This window comes from Rutilus rutilus (assembly GCF_951802725.1).
Source record: "Rutilus rutilus genome assembly, chromosome: 2".
NCBI lineage: Eukaryota > Metazoa > Chordata > Actinopteri > Cypriniformes > Leuciscidae > Rutilus > Rutilus rutilus.
The window spans coordinates 27,253,910-27,270,472 of NC_140210.1; the positions used below are offsets into that span (position 1 = coordinate 27,253,910).

Below are 16,563 nucleotides of genomic sequence, written 5' to 3' on the forward strand. Positions count from 1 at the left end.
ATATCACCGACTCGATTCGTACCTACACAATTTACACTCGTTATTGTCATGTTAAGTTGTAACGCTTTATACATTTGTTATTTGGTTAAACATAAACATAAAACCCACCTTTGAATTTCCTCTTCTCTTCATATTATAATTCGGGTCCGGCCTCTGTGAAGCGAGGGCGAAGCCATGGTTGTTGTGGTGCTCGTGCTCCGAAGTTCCCGCTCTCCATCTATTTGAAAATGCAGTAACGGCTGCAGCGACCTTGGGCAATCAGATTTATGTTGCCTAATAGCAAAGTTAACATTCAACAGTTATAGTGGATAATGGAGGACAAACGCCATATTATGTGTACACGCAATGACTTAATACTAGTCAAAGATTAAAGAGTGTAACTTATAACTTACAAGTCAAACATGGCTAAAAAGCATTCGGTGCAAAGCTAGTTTAACTCGCTAAATTAACGTCAAGTGGCTATAACATTTATATTTTCGACTTGTGAACTACATATAAACGTAAATTATCAGAACTCACCTTTAAATTTCGTCTTCTTCAAGTTAAATATTTCAAATAAACCAACAAACTCGACCGCGCTGCTGTCGTGTAACGATAGCCTGCTTCAGCTGTCAGTTCGGAAAATTCCTTGGCTGAAGCGATTTTGACCAACCAGCGTCTTGTTGCTATGCCACATACTCAATGCATCAACCAATCATGAATGAAACAGTAATTTGACCTATTACTGCACCCTTGACGTGAGAACAATTAAAAAAAAAATTCAATTGACACAATTTTGCAAACTATTTTTTTCCTGGTTTTATTAAAATACTTAACACAATTTACAAACCCACACATCCAAACTGCAAAATACCGAATATATCATGCAAAATGAAGCACTGCAACCAAAACTACATATAGTAGTGGTTGCACACTTCATCACAAAATGGCACACACACTGCATTCATATCACCAGATTTTTGTCTAACCAACTACTGTTGGGCATAAAATCACTTTAGTACGCTTTGCCATAATACTAAAATAGTTCAAATTGTAGAAAATTCTTCAGATTGGTCACAAAAATATTGCAGATACACGTATGCTGTTGAATTTTTTTTTTAGTGAAACTTTTTTTTTTTTTTTTTTTTTTTTTTTACCAAACAAGTCAGTGCAACATATGCACAGCAGATATATTTACATTGGACTGAACAAAAACATGCTAAAAAAAAAAAAAAAACAGAACACTGAAAACCATGGTTCATTTTGTAGTTACTATGGCTTTACTACAAAAACCATGGTTCATTTTATGGTTACTATGGTTTTACTACAAAAACCATGGTTAAACCAAGGTTATTGTAGTAAAACCATGGTTCATTTGTAGTTACTATGGTTTGACTGGAAAAACCATAGTTAACTATGGTTCATTTTGTAGTTACTATGGTTTTACTACAAAAACCATAGTTAAACCATAGTAACTATAAAAAAACCATGGTTAAACCACGGTTATTGTAGTAAAACCATGGTTAATTTGCAGTTACTATGGTTTTACTGCAAAAACCATAGTTAAACTATGGTTCATTTTGTAGTTACTATGGTTTTACTGCAAAAACCATAGTTAAACCATGGTAACTACAAAAAAACCATAGTTACTACAAAAAAACCATGGTTAATTTTCGTAAGGGTAAAGGTAGGCTATAAACGAACTACACCACGGTCGCTTGAGTTCACCAAGCTTCCGACAACTCTTTCAGTTTTTATCTAAAAACATTTTCCCAGAACGTGTTGAATGAGTTAAAATAGTTTGTAAGAGCACAATTATAACCATAACGATGCTGTAAAAGCGGACTGAGCTTACCTGTTCGGCGTGATGACGTTTACTTTCCTTGACAGCCTCTGTCGTCTCATTTAGCTACTTGTTATCAACCGCCTTTTTTCAAGACATGTAACAGATTAAAAAAATTACGAGTGGGGTAATAATTGATGTATTTTATGTCGTAGAATAAAATGTGAGTGTCTTGAGCTTGTTCACCACAGACCTTATTTCAGCCATTTAACCAAAACCCTATTTAAAAACCCCAATGACTTTGGGACGATGGAACAGGAAGTGCTAAAATGCTAACTCCCTTCTGCGTTTTGGCCTACAAAGTGTTATCATACCTGCACCAATCTATATCATACAGGAATAAATTCCTTTTTAATTGATTATTAGATTGTTTAATTACAGTTTATGTATGCTAGTTTCCATGACAGAGTTCAAGATAAATATTTTAATTACTACTGGAACTGCCAGTTTGCTATGTTTCAAATGATTATTAAACAGCACAAACCATGTAAAAGCTGCAGCTCTTCCGGCGCACTCAGTGTCCGAATTCACTCACTCGTTTTCATTCACTCCTTCAGTGGACTAAATTATGGAGTAATGTAGGGAATAGTGAATGAGGGTGAAGAGGGCAATTTCAAACACAGCAGTTATGATGTGTTTTGTGAGACAAATCACCGCATGATTGTCACTGAGACTGAGACTTCCACAGAAGATATATTTATGCTCAGGGGTGCAGGAAGATGTTTTAGGTTGGGGGTGCTGTTTTTGAATACACTTTTGAATAAGAAACAAAATCAGGTCTATAAAACTTGTCAGAACTCTTCGTAAACACAACAAGCGTATCGGTGAGAACACTTGTTTAAACAGCATACACCCGGACATTTGACTGCACGTCACTTTTTTTACATTATTGATACTACTTTCAATCGTAATGCAACGGACAGGTCTACGAGACATAACCTGAGCCTTGAAATAAAAAGGTTATTGAGCTGTTTACACTTAATATTTAGATAACTTCTCATACTGATTGCTATCAGGATGTGAAGACAGTTTAAAACAGTAGGTATAGCTATAACAAAAAGTGTTTATAAAACAAATTGCCTAACCTTAACATTTCCACCATTAGCTACTGCAGATGCAGGCCTGTGTAGGACACTTAGATATGTGAACAAAGTACACACAAAGTGTGCTGTAAAATGTCATCCTCAAAATCCAACAATCGCAAACTGGGGCAGTACCCTTTCACAAGATACACCTTTGTACCTAAAGAGTGCATATTAGTAGCTTACCTTAAAGGTACTTATATTGGTACCAAAAGTGTACATATTAGTACCTTTTACCTGTATAGTCCCAGTGAAAGCTTTTGTAAAAAGATTTCTGAGATAAGACCATGGATAGAATAGAAAGATGTTTGTGAATGCATGTTTGTCTTAAAGGGGAAAAAGTCCTGGCCTTGACCGTGCTGCATGTGAATCCGGCCCTGATATAATAGGGATGTTGTCACAATACATGGGGGGCAAGTATAAAAGACATCTTCCACAAACTTTATTTTTTAAAGAAATTAATAGTTTTATTCATCACAGATAAATTTAATTGATCAAAAAGTGACACAAAGGTACAACTTTACATTATGTATATATATACATTTATATACATATACATAATATACATATATATACACACACACACACACATATATATATATATATATATATCTGTTTATGTTCTTTTGAATCTTCTATTCATCAAAAAATGCTGAAAACAGCATCATGGTTTCAAATATTAAACAGCACAATCGGTTTCTTCTGTGATAATAATAAGAAATGTTATTTGAGCACCAAATCGGCATATTACAATGATTTCTGAATCATGTGACTGAAGATTTGGGTAATAGTTGCTGAAAATTCAAATTTTTATTAATATAGAAAATAGCTGCTTTAAATTGTAACAATATTTCACAATATTAAAAGTTTTACTGTATTTTTGATCCAATAAATGCAGCCTTGATTTGGATAACAGACGTCTTAACATTAAAAAAATCTTACCAAACCCAAACTTTTGACAGTAGTGTTCATGTATGGGCTATTGTAGACACTTGCCTAAAGTAGGCATATTGTGATCACTTGTTATAAAAGTATGAAAAAGAAAATTAAGGAGTTTGTATAGCCCAAGCAGGGTCAAGGGCCATACTTAAATAGTTATTTAGCGAGTAAAATGGCTGAGCGCATATTCCAAAAAAGGTCAAAGGCCCTGTTATTTTTAAAGGCATTATGTTGGAAAAAAATAATGGATTCTAACCCACAATTATACATTTTAAACTTTCAATTAACCTTGCACAAGGGTATTCTCATTTCCATCAGCTTTAGATTAATACCAGTTGTTTATCACATACCTGTGAACAAAGAACCCTGTTGCATTGCATGCATCATTTAGAAGGTTAAAACACAATTATTAAATTTACAGCTAAACTATTGATAATTACATACTTGAACACACAGAATTCCCATTTAATAACAAATATTTCATTAACCTACACCAAACACAAGGGAATTTACATAAACAGTTACTGAAGGTGGATGCTATTACAGAGCTTAGCATTGTTTTTTTAATTGCTTTGCTAATTAAAGCAATTAATGCATGAATTAGAGGATGGGAATATGATAATTACACATCAACCTCGGAATAACTAATTGTGTTATTTGGTTTCATCCTTTTTAAAAGAAGTTCAATAAGCCAAAGTCAGTGTATAAGCTCACTTTCTAAACTCACAACTACTTTGATGGTGCTGGTCTTTTTTAAAATATTGACCATCAACTTCATCCACTCTAAATGAACTATTGAAGTCAGATGCAGATCGGAGAGCGATGGTCACTCAAACAAAGCTAACAAAAATGATTCGATGGTACTGATGAGCGATATCACTGTCACAGTGGCAACCTTTATGATACTAATTCACAGTGAGGAATAAACTACCCCATTGTTGCGCATCATTAGCCGGCCTCATGAAGAGACACGCCTGGTCCGCTTTAGTTGATAACACCTGTCATTCCAACAAGCGGTCGCAATCATTCTCCACATGCTGTTTGTGTCTTTGTTAAAGGTGATTCAATGGAGGCCTGAAGATGGTGCATCCTTGACCCATGCAACAACTGACAAAAAAGGTGGCATTTCATCCACAAAGTCAACAAATGTTTGAGGGACTACCATCGAAACGCTCTTAAAACAAGCCTTAAGTAATAGATTCTACCATAACAGGGTTGAACTGCAGCCTTTTCCCATTCAACTAAAAATCAAGAAAATGATATTAACCCAGACCACATTCTCCTGAGAATTTCTCCTTGAAAAGCGACTGGACTAGAGTAAATGTTTAGCAATAAGAGCAAACATAAGGTGGAGGTGATTACAGACACATAAATGAATTCTCACTGCAGGAGTGAAACATTATGCCTCCTATCTGCAGGAACCAAGGACACAGCCACCTCTCCCTCTCAGCACGGCTGGGTGTTAATGAAGCTCGTGCCTTTTGGGCTGATCTAAGAGCCACGCCGCTTTTACCAAACGTGACCTTAAACATTCCCGGTGTCAGATCTGGACAAAAAAAAAAAAAAGCACCTGTGACATGGAGAACAGGCTTGATGATCCAATTAAACTGCTATTGTTTTGAAGAGAATAAGAACGAAAGAAGAATTTGGCCATGACGTTTTGTATAAATGTTTAAAATAAAGAAAGAAATCTTAAAAGATTGACATTACAATGCTACGTTACAATACAAAGCACAAGTAGTCGATGATACACCTATAAATGCACTGATGTCGCCATCGTGTGGTTGAAAGACACAAATGAACATGGCTGTACAGATAAAATGCCCTTGAGGGATCAGTCAGAGACCATATCAATAAAAAGAGCATGTTTCATACAGTTAGGGTAAAACAACAAAAAACACCATTTTACTGACTTAACCTGCAGCAAAACCCAACAAAAAATGTATTATAGTTATCTGTATACACAATGTTAAATGGACAAGAAGATAAGGAAAAGGCAAATGCTTGAACAGTCCAACTGTACATACTGAGGCACATGAAAGTAAGCCGAACAAGGCAAAAACAACTGCTTTCACACATTAATCATAGATATATGCTTATATACAGTGTAGCATGCAGTTTTTCCTTAAACTGCTTTGTCAGAGATGAATTTTAGACTCATCCTTGACTAGTGCTGTTTTCAGAAGCCTGAAAAAAAAAATCAAACAAAAAGGACAGTTAATGATAAGACAAATTTAAGGTAAAGTGTGCATTTTAATAAGTCCTATTAAATTATTTTTCTTAGTAGGTAGTGCAATTTTTTTAAGTGCAAATATACCCCTGTAGCTTCTCAATTAATATTATCTGCATGCATAAAAAAAAAATGCATAGAATAGCATGTCACACCATAAGGCCGTGGTTCTCAACCAAGGAACCTGGGCCTACCTCTGAGAGGGCTGAAGAATGACTTACAAAATTATAAAATTAAATTTTTCTTTTAAATATATTTAAATTATTATATATTAAAATAACATAACCTGAAGCTATGTATGGTTTAGGTTATTTTTCCCCCCTCAACAACTGTTGTTTTTATTGTTAATATATTGAGACTTCCAGTTTGTGGTAATAAAAAAATAAAAAAATAATAAATAGCTTTGTCATAATTAAAGCGGAAATGCCATCCATCCATTTTCTAAGCCATTTGTGCTATGTAGGGTCGCAGAAGAAATACCCATGTCTGTGGATTTTTTCTTTAGAGAGAAACACTAAAATAAATAAATATTATAATAAACTAAATTTGATTAAAATAAAAAAATAAAAATACTAATATAAACAAGTAAAAATGTATTAAAATAAAATAATAAAGAATGCATTCAACAGTACAGTACTATTACGCATAAAAACGTAATGTAACATTATATAAAATAAATATTTCCCAAGTAATATTTTACACCGATTTTTTCCGGTTTTAACACATTTATACATGAAAATGTATAGCTGCCTTTTAAATGTTAGGAATCGGATGGGGGTCCGTGGCATCTAAATGATTGAAAACCCTTGCTTTAATAGGTCAATATGTTGAGTCTGGCAGACTTCACTTAATTTCACAGATGACTGATGCAAGAATATCAAAATACACATGATTTTGCATCTTCAAAAGGGAGAGTGGGTAAAAACAGAGTGGAGAGAAGCAGAAATGTCACCACAAATCTACTGCTGCATTAGTGTGAGCACCTTTAACGAGTCCGAGGCTCTTCTGAGTTCTTTGATGACTGATGACAGGGCTTCAGGATTGATCCCTTGCTCACAGAGACGGACACATATCGACAAGGACTCCATGTCCAATCCTGTATTCAGAAGCCTTGATATCTCCAGGAGAACTGTAAATGAAAGAAGAAGCCATATTAGTCGTCCAAATGTTCATTCGATGATTAACCGATATGATTCACAACAACAAATAATAAAATAAAATAATAATTAAAAAAAAACATTTTTCCCAATCTTACCATCCATAGTCTCCCGGACGGCATTCATGTTTGCGCTCGCGGGATTGGCCATGATGCTATCGTGCTAAAGCTATTTAATTACTTAACGACAATAACAAAGCACTATCTTTCATTCAGATGACCCTGACAAGTCTATTGTTGATAGTCCCCGGTATCTTCCCCACTTTTGCGAAATAAACATTAAACAGAATACATTGCAAACTAACTGACAGCCGTTTTATTTACACCTCCCGCCTGTTGTTGTGGTAATCCTCTCAATAAAGTTGTAAACGTTCGAAAGGAAGTTACGTCGAGACGGAATGTCGCCCGTTCTCCTCACCTGATTGGTTGTTTCGCAGGTTCTGCTGAATTGTGATTGGTTGGCACATCTTGAGCGAAAGTTAAATCAGACGTTGGAAGCCCATCAGAGATCGCGGTTGGGCTTGTTTGAGTCTCGTTGCGTTGTGAGTATTTAATTAAGAACATTAATCACCTGGTAAAAATTGCATCAAAACATGTTGAGATAGCAAACTAAGAAAGGTAGATAACCCGATCGGTACTCTTTTGATCATTATTAATGAGATGCAGTAGTCTATAACCAAACAGGATGTTTACCACTCCAAGTTGTTGATATTTTCAAGAATCTGCAGTCTTTCACTCGTTTTTCTTTCTTATTAAAACGTAGCCAGCTTGTCTCTGGACGCCGTTTTTAAGATGGCAGATATAGCAGAGATTCATATAACACCCGCGACTCCAGGAAGACCTGCTATTCTGAACCCGTTTGAGAGCCCAAACGACTACCACCGTCTGCATGAGTCTCTGATGCCCAGCCCGTCGGTGTTCAAAAGCTCCAGGAGCTCATCTGCGGTGAGTGTCTGCCTCTGCGTGTCAGGGGGACATAAAGAAAAACGATAAAAATTTCATTTCTGTTTGTATTTTCTGTTGTAGACTCCAGCCAAGTTCAAGTGGTCCATTGATGAAATGGCAAATTTACTTCCTGTGGAAATAGACCCTGAGGACATTCACCGCCAGGCAGTGTTTCTGAGCCAAGCCAGGTATGTATTGCTGTTATTAGGTTTATCTGTAGTTTTTTGATAACCCTGTATTTGTAGTTTCATGTTCATGATATTAACTCAACTGTGTTTCTTTTTAACGCATAAGGGCAGATTCTGAGATTGAGGCCAAACGGCAACATGCTATTGAACAGGTAAAACTGCTTTACTCCAGTCCCTGTCCATGAAAATGTTTTCTTTTCACTAAAGAGAAAGATGCTTCATCAAATCATTTTTGGTTGTACAGTTTTTTACTAAAGGTGCCATTGTTCCCTCTCCATGGGGACCACTCACTGCTAAACAATCAATAAAACCGCCACATCACAAAAGTAAGTCATGACACAGACACATAAAAGAGAAATGGTTTAATACAACTAATGTAGCATTTGGATATTCATTGAAACTGTCTAATTTTAGGTCCGTTGTCCCCACTGGTAGCAGAGGAGCCTCCGCCACCAAAGAAAATCAATGGTTTGTTCAGCAGCTCTAAGACGTTCATAAATGGTCATTTTAGATATGTGTGTAGATTTAGAATAATCGGTCTTTGCTTGTTGTTTGTGTTAAAGCCATCTGTCAGACAGTCCTGTCCCTACCAGTGGACTTCAATCTTGAGAAAGTTCTGGGTAACCCTTTTCATTTCTTTCTTGTTTTGAAGTAATATACGTTTTTTTATTATGATTATTATTATTATTATTCCCTCAAACTGTTATGCTTTTGTCTTTCATACACAGTTTTTATGACCTCAGTAATTGAGATAACATGAAATATTTACTTTTTCAAGATTCAAGTGAATTCATAAAGAAGGTTGTAATCTAAAATGTAATTTACAACATCATAATACCATTCAAAAGTTTGGGGTCTGTAAGATAAAAAAATAAATAACTTTTATTCAGTAAGAATGCATTAAAAAATTTATGAAGATTGACAGTTAAGACGATAACTAAACATAACGATAAAGATATTTAAAAAAAAGTCTTTCTCAATATTCAAGAATAGCAGAGTTCACACCACAACTATAAAGATAACAGCACAGAGGAACTATTTTTATCCTGCTGATGAACGATATAAACATTGACAGCCAATCAGAATCCATTCTGCTGCAAAGAGCTCAAGCATTTAAAATGACAGACAAGCACGCTAAACAGAACATTATCGTCCGCTGGTGTGGACTGTGGACGCTAATATAGTTATCGTTCTTGGCCTTAAATGGTTCTCTTGAAAAAAAAGAAGTTTTTAAACCTTTTATGCAAACAGTTTTAATGACCTCATTAATAGAGAGATTAATTTATATATAAAATTGTACTTAAAAAAAAAAAAAAATTCATAATGTAGGCAAAAATATAATTTATAATAACAGGGTTCATACTTTGAATTATTGAAATTGAAGTACTGGGAAAAAACTTTGAAACAGTCATGCTTATGAAGAGGTACTTAAAAAGTGCTTGAATTCTTAAAAGGCAATATACCTGAAATTTGTGTTCAATTTGTTTGATAAAACACAAATACAGCCTTTACGCTCAAAATGAACGCTGTAGCCTGTCTGATATTAACCTTGTTGAGGAGATTTCTCATGATGGGCGTCAGTGCTGGTCAATGCATTGATCTATGAAGTGAAGTGTCAGATTAGCATTGTTTGTCGGTTGCGCGCTGAAGCTGTTGTTCAAATAATTTTCTTGTTTACGACCTTACTTGCTTGTTGATGTTAACTTGAGAACTTCTGTTTTACCAGGTGATTACTATAAGACAGAAGAGTTAACTGAACAGGTGCAGGAAAGCCTTAGCTCCTCTTCATTGCGACGGAAGCTGTTTCTGGATGGTCATGACAGCGGCTCTGAGTCTTCTACCCCTTCCAGCCCAGATAGAAATTCCCATAACATACCTCCCAGCAGTCAAGAGATGTCTTCTGTTATTGTCTCTCCACTTCAGTGTGGCATTCCAACCGGGACGCCCTTGTCTGTACGTACAAAATCATAGATTTGCCCAGGGCCATTTCACCTGAAATTTCACCCTTGTGTATATACCAAAATAAATCTGGATCAAGGATACCTGATTCTAATAATCTAATATTATGTTTTTACCCATAATTTTCAGGGCCAGTTTTCTTCCAGTCCCATCCGAGGCCAGTGTCGAGCCTACAGTCTGGGCAGTATCACAAGTCCAATGTTTTCAGAGAGATCTTCGCCTGCTTTTAAATCTCCTATTCTGTCGCCCATCAGACTTCAGCAATCTGTGACGCCTGTATCAGGTAAAAAATCTGAGATGGTGCCAGGGTTTTAAAATGATGGATGGATGGATGGATGGATTTTTTGTATTTCAATAATTTAACATGTTCACGGTTCTCTGATGTTGGTTAGTGGTCACATAACATGCAAGTAAACAGATAAAATATTTGATATATTTAGTGTTTTATTTTGGAATTTAACCTTTGGAGATTCAAACCTTTGTTTAGTTAACCTCATAACAATTATATATCATTTTTGAGGTTAACTAAACAGATGTTTGAGTATTTAATATATATATATTAGGGATGCACCGATTGGGAAATTCTGGGCCGATACCGATACCGATGTTTAACTTAACAACTTGGCCGATGCCGATGTTTTTTCTTTTTGTTATTTATTCCTTCTTTTGTGCCACGGAAACATACAAGTCTTTCGGCTCTTGATCACACTATCCTAGAATGAGCACAAATTCAATCAGACCAATTTATGAAACAAAAAAAAACTTTAATGTCACTTTCTGGTTGACAGTTATAACCTTATAAAATAAGTTCTTTTTCAGTTGTTATGAGGAGCAATATGAGAGAGAAATGTGGTAATCATTGTCTGACCCAACAAAAAAACATTATAATATTCATTTTATTTTTCGTGTTCGCGCGCTGTCACTCACTATTCAGAGCGGTCAAGCTTCCCCGACCGTACTTTTTGACAAGCGTCCTTGACAGGGAGGCCAGAGCTTCTTTGCAGCTCAAGTCGGCGGCGGTGTGTACAGTTAACGCTCTATCTGTTGACGGCGCTGAGGGAAAAGCTCCCGCCACTGGAAGAAGCGGTCGCCGCCCATTTGTGTCCTCCTGCGCACCCATCAAAGCCGTGCAGAACGTCTTCAGCACTCGCGGATCGTGCATACTCCGCCGCTTTTTCTGCTACACACCATGGTCGTTCTTTTCTCGAGAAAAGGAGTTTTCTCATAGAAAAAAATAAAATAAATGCGTCATTGTACCCAGCACTTCTGAAAATGCACTTCCGAATGCGTCTCTGTCCCCAGCATATCAAACCAAACTGACGCCCATGTGACATCGGCGAATGTCATTTTTATTTCCCGATGGCCGATGGCAGTTAACGAGGCAAATATCGGCCGTTACCGATGTTCAGCCGATGCATCGGTGCATCCCTAATATATATATATATATATATATATATATATATATATATATATATATATATATATATATAAATAAATAAATAAAGTTTTATTTAATTATAATTGTATTTATTTACTTATATATATATATATATATATATATATATATATACACACACACACACACACACACACACACACACACACACACACACACACACACACACACACACACACACACACACACACATATATATATATATATATATATATATATATATATATGAACTAATCTAGATTTCTTCTTTAATAGTTAAAATATATCTATTAAGAAATATAATATAATTAGAAAAATAAGAAATCTATTACTTTTTAATTATTTTTATTACTTTAAAATAAAAAAAATTAAATTGTATTTTATACTACAATTTATAATACTAATATACATATTGGTGAAATTCTGTATGTTGGACATTATGTGAATTTGTAAATAAAGTAAATCTAGCACATATTCCCAAATGCACGTTAAACTCGCAGCACATCCAGAGATGGAGTTTGCCGCATTTACTGTGAACAAAGCCATTAAAAACATTGGATCATCATAAGCTATTTGTGTGAGCATTGAACATTAACACACTTCACTCTGAGACACGCAGCACATTAGATGATAGTTATGTAATTCAATCACAGCTTTTGATTTAATAGTCACACTAAGCTATATCTCGATTATTGCACATTTGTTTATTTCAATGTAATTTATTATTCGCTTTTCACCAACTTGCTTTGAACCACCGTTTGTAATACCTTGGATAGATGTATGTGAGATGACAATAAAACTTTGTCTTTATAGGTGAGAGGAAAAGGCTGTCGTTTCTGTCCCCCAGTGGTGTTCCTACGGGCAGCTCGGACATGGATGTGAACCGATGTGGAAATAGCCCATTGGTGGAGGGCTGTTCCCCTATTCGCAGCTGCTCCCCCTTTCAGTCCAGACCCAGAGTCTGTATGTGGGCCTCTCCTACTCACATTTCCCCAATCCTCCACGACAAGGAGAACATCCATCCCAGTGAACCTTTACCCACCATGGACCTGGACGCCAGCTCGACAGGGCCTAATGCCCAGCGAGAAGGACTGCTATCAGGGGGAAGTGAGTCAGAGGCCTCTGTGGATGTTTCAGAGCAAATGGATCAAGACGAGCAGTTTGTGAAGGATACGGAAGGAAATATTGTGACCGACAAAAGTGAAGATGAGGCGGATGAGGTCATCAGCAGGAGCAGAGAGGAATCCTGTGGTTGGGTTCCTGAAGAGGACACTGCGTCTCCAGCTAGACTGTCCAGCTCTCAAACATGCAGTGTGCCAAACGCTGAGAGCACGCACATGTTCGTATCCCTGCTAGCAGAAGGGAGCATCACACCGTATGACATTAGCATGCAGGTTAGTATGTGTGCTGTCAGATGACCAGAACACCAGTGGCTTCCAAGTAGCCTCCAAATACGAGACAACTAGATGAAGAGTCGTTTAAACCGTAACCAAGCTGGTGTAGCTGACGTAAAACCGTTGTGAAACTGGCTGGTAGTAGCTGAACCGCTCTCTCTCTATGAACTGTAGTTTTTTATTTTTTTATTTTAGTTATTGCTTTAGAAAATTGTTTTTGCAAGCTTTTTTTAATTGAATTGTGAACTGTGGTCTTCAACTAATTTGTAGGCTTAATCTCATGTCAGGTTTAGGTCTAATCTGTCCCTCATGTTCTGTGTGCAGGTGGATAGCGGTTATAACACTCACTCGGTGTGCACTAACAGCTTAATGGACGCCCTCAGTTCAGACAGCCAGAGTAAGGAAATGCTGGACACACACACTGCTGAGGAGGGTGTACCTTTCACTAGACACACTAAGCCAAAGGTAATGTCACACACACACACTACACAGCCAACATCAGTCACTCTGTAACCAACTGTATCACATTTGAGTACTTTATTCAGCTGTTTTGAGCCATTTATTTAGTTTCTATTTATGTGCACACTCAAAATACACTATTCACTTGATTAGTTTGTATAAATAAAACATACGCACTGTGCATAACCACACTAGGTCATTTTTAAATGAGGATATGTTTTGTTCTGCAGTTGTTCATCCCACTTCACTGAGCATGAGGGACAAAACAGGCACTTTACACACTCTTACGCCCAAAGCTGTGGAGGAGACACGATTTACACATCAAGCTGAATACTGATTTCATCTCATAGAGAACGTTGAATACTGTGGTTGGTATTACTGTCTGAGCCTTAATTTTTTTTTGTACTGACTAATCCACAGCATTATTTATTCTTGCTTCAAAAATGAATGAATCTGAGACTTGAATAAGACTTTTGTATGGTTTTGATTGTGGAATGTAAATGTAGCTTGCGATTACTTTTGTTAAGAGGATGGCAGGTATGTAACCATTTCCTCTTGCTGTTTTTATAGGGCCTTTTTTTGTTTTACAATCTTAAAATAATTTATGAATTAATCAATCACTAAAACATACGGAGATACCACAAGGTATACATGTATATTATGGCAGCGTGTGTATCTGAATTGTAATAAAATGTCTTAATAAAAACAGTGCCAGTGTCCTTGACCAGCTTGCAATTTCTTCTTACAGACAAGAATAACATTAACACTTTTGCTCATCTAAAAGAAGTGAAGAAAAAAATAATGAAGACAAATATTTCTCTTTTAAAATCAAAAGATGTCACATTGGCACATAACATTGTTTTTGTACACAGCTGTTCTAAACTAGAGCCGAATATATTCAGCATGTACTTACAGCTACGGAGCCCCCCTAGTCCCACTTTGGCAAAAAAAATTTATTATAACTATCTTGTGGCCTCAAGATAGTAACTCGTGGCCTCAAGATAGTAACTCGTGGCCTCAAGATAGTAACTCGTGGCCTCAAGATAGTAACTCGTGGCCTCAAGATAGTAACTCGTGGCCTCAAGATAGTAACTCGTGGCCTCAAGATAGTAACTCGTGGCCTCAAGATAGTATATCTCGTGGCCTCAAGATACTAACTCGTGGCCTCAAGATACTAACTCGTGGCCTCAAGATACTAACTCGTGGCCACGAGAAAGTAAGTTTTTTCAAGGCGAACGTTCCCTTTAATGTTTCCATGGCGACGCGTCACGCGATACACTGCAGCCACAATAATACTGTATTAGATGTGTCGCTTTTATTTCGCTTTTCCTTTTTTATTCAAAATATTCACAAACTTGCTTACCATGTCATCAACTAGCCCCTGAGAGTACGGCGCCACATTTAGAATGTTCAGTGCTGCCAGATTCAAACTGTGCTTTCCCGCATTGGCTGGCGCTGAGCCAGAGTCAGACGCGTTCAGCGCTGTCATCACAACTAAGCAGTTTTTTCAACTTCATAATGTTTATTTTTGGTTTCAGATATTTAAATACACATAAGCACGAGTAAAACAATACATTTGGAGTTTGTAAAACACACTGATGTCTGTGAAGCAGCAATAACAATCTATTCAAATATAATTTGCCGACATGTGTTATTCATATTAGACAAACATAGTGCAAGACAAGGAACTATAAAGTTTACTCTATTCTTCTCAGTTCACGGGCCACTTTTTTGCATTTATTTCGGGAGAAACTGATGAATTTACGTGCTGTAAATCCGACTGACAGGACAACATTGCAGCGCCCATCTCATGTTTTAGATCCAGATTATTTATAAAGGTTTTTAAACGAGCCCAGAGTCGGACGCGTTCAGCGCTGTCATCACAACTAAGCAGTTTTTCAACTTCATAATGTTTATTTTTGGTTTCAGATATTTAAATACATAAGCACGAGTAAAACAATACATTTGGAGTTTGTAAAACACACTGATGTCTGTGGAAGCAGCAATAACAATCTATTCAAATATAATTTCCCGACATCTGTTATTCATATTAGACAAACATAGTGCAAGAGTCAAGACAAGGAACTATAAAGTTTACTCTATTCTTCTCAGTTCACCGGCCACTTTCTTGCATTTATTTCGGGAGAAACTGATGAATTCACGTGCTGTAAATCCGACGGACAACATTGCAGCGCCCATAACGTTATAACATCAAGATTATTTATAAAGGTTTTTAAACAACACACTCACTTACACGTACTGTATGTGAGAATCGGAATATCAGATAGGCTAGTTGATGACATGGTAAGCTTGTGAATATTTTGAATAAAAAAGGAAAAGCGAAATAAAAGCGACACATCTGTCATACAGTATTATTGTGGCTGCAGTGTATCGCGTGACGCGTCGCCATGGAAACATTAACATGGAAACGTTCGCCTTGAAAAAACTCACTTTCTCGTGGCCACGAGTTAGTATCTTGAGGCCACGAGATATACTATCTTGAGGCCACGAGTTACTATCTTGAGGCCACGAGTTACTATCTTGAGGCCACGAGTTAGTATCTTGAGGCCACGAGTTAGTATCTTGAGGCCACGAGTTAGTATCTTGAGGCCACGAGTTACTATCTTGAGGCCACGAGATATACTATCTTGAGGCCACGAGTTACTATCTTGAGGCCACGAGTTAGTATCTTGAGGCCACGAGTTACTATCTTGAGGCCACGAGTTACTATCTTGAGGCCACAAGATAGTTATAATAATTTTTTTTTGCCAAAGTGGGACTAGGGGGGCTCCGTATACAGCTGATGTGTGTTGTAGGTTTTCAATTAAAATGTAAAGAAGTTTTTTTGCACGCCAAAATATACAGGGTTCCCACTGTCATAGAAACTCTGGGAATTTTACAATTATGATATTCAGGCTGGAAAGTCATGGTTTTTTTTATTTATTATATATATT

At 36.6% G+C, this 16,563-nt stretch overlaps 2 protein-coding genes across 3 annotated transcripts; one reads left to right on the forward strand and one right to left on the reverse strand.

Annotated features, from left to right (window-relative positions):
- Positions 1-4,279: 4,279 nt before the first annotated feature.
- On the reverse strand, positions 4,280-7,523 carry mzt1 (mitotic spindle organizing protein 1). Its single transcript, XM_084402073.1, has 3 exons — positions 7,329-7,523; positions 7,057-7,202; positions 4,280-6,030 (listed from the first exon to the last, which is right to left on the reverse strand). Exons 1-3 carry the CDS (start codon positions 7,378-7,380, stop codon positions 6,001-6,003), a joined length of 228 nt encoding a protein of 75 aa, XP_084258199.1. The 5' UTR covers positions 7,381-7,523; the 3' UTR covers positions 4,280-6,000.
- A 148-nt stretch (positions 7,524-7,671) lies between these two features.
- Positions 7,672-14,332, forward strand: bora (bora aurora kinase A activator). 2 transcript variants are annotated; one of them, XM_084402071.1, is made up of 12 exons: positions 7,672-7,771; positions 7,993-8,174; positions 8,256-8,362; positions 8,469-8,514; positions 8,607-8,688; positions 8,777-8,830; positions 8,926-8,982; positions 10,089-10,315; positions 10,451-10,604; positions 12,570-13,150; positions 13,475-13,615; positions 13,840-14,332. In XM_084402071.1, the coding sequence occupies exons 2-12, from the start codon at positions 8,022-8,024 to the stop codon at positions 13,858-13,860; spliced, it is 1,623 nt and encodes a 540-aa protein (XP_084258197.1). In that variant the 5' UTR covers positions 7,672-7,771; positions 7,993-8,021; the 3' UTR covers positions 13,861-14,332. The 2 variants fall into 2 exon arrangements, with proteins under 2 accessions (XP_084258197.1, XP_084258198.1); XM_084402072.1 differs by having other exon boundaries at positions 7,737-7,847.
- Positions 14,333-16,563: the final 2,231 nt, after the last annotated feature.

Excerpts from the sequence above, each read along its gene's own strand:
- mzt1 (XM_084402073.1), bottom strand. The coding sequence starts at position 7,380 with ATGGCCAATCCCGCGAGCGCAAACATGAATGCCGTCCGGGAGACTATG. Across the intron at positions 7,203-7,328 it reads CGTCCGGGAGACTATGGATG|TTCTCCTGGAGATATCAAGG; the intron begins GTAAGATTGGGA and ends TTTCATTTACAG. Across the intron at positions 6,031-7,056 it reads GAGCCTCGGACTCGTTAAAG|GCTTCTGAAAACAGCACTAG; the intron begins GTGCTCACACTA and ends TTTTTTTTTCAG.
- bora (XM_084402071.1), top strand. The coding sequence starts at position 8,022 with ATGGCAGATATAGCAGAGATTCATATAACACCCGCGACTCCAGGAAGA. Across the intron at positions 8,363-8,468 it reads GTGTTTCTGAGCCAAGCCAG|GGCAGATTCTGAGATTGAGG; the intron begins GTATGTATTGCT and ends TTAACGCATAAG. Across the intron at positions 13,151-13,474 it reads CGTATGACATTAGCATGCAG|GTGGATAGCGGTTATAACAC; the intron begins GTTAGTATGTGT and ends TTCTGTGTGCAG.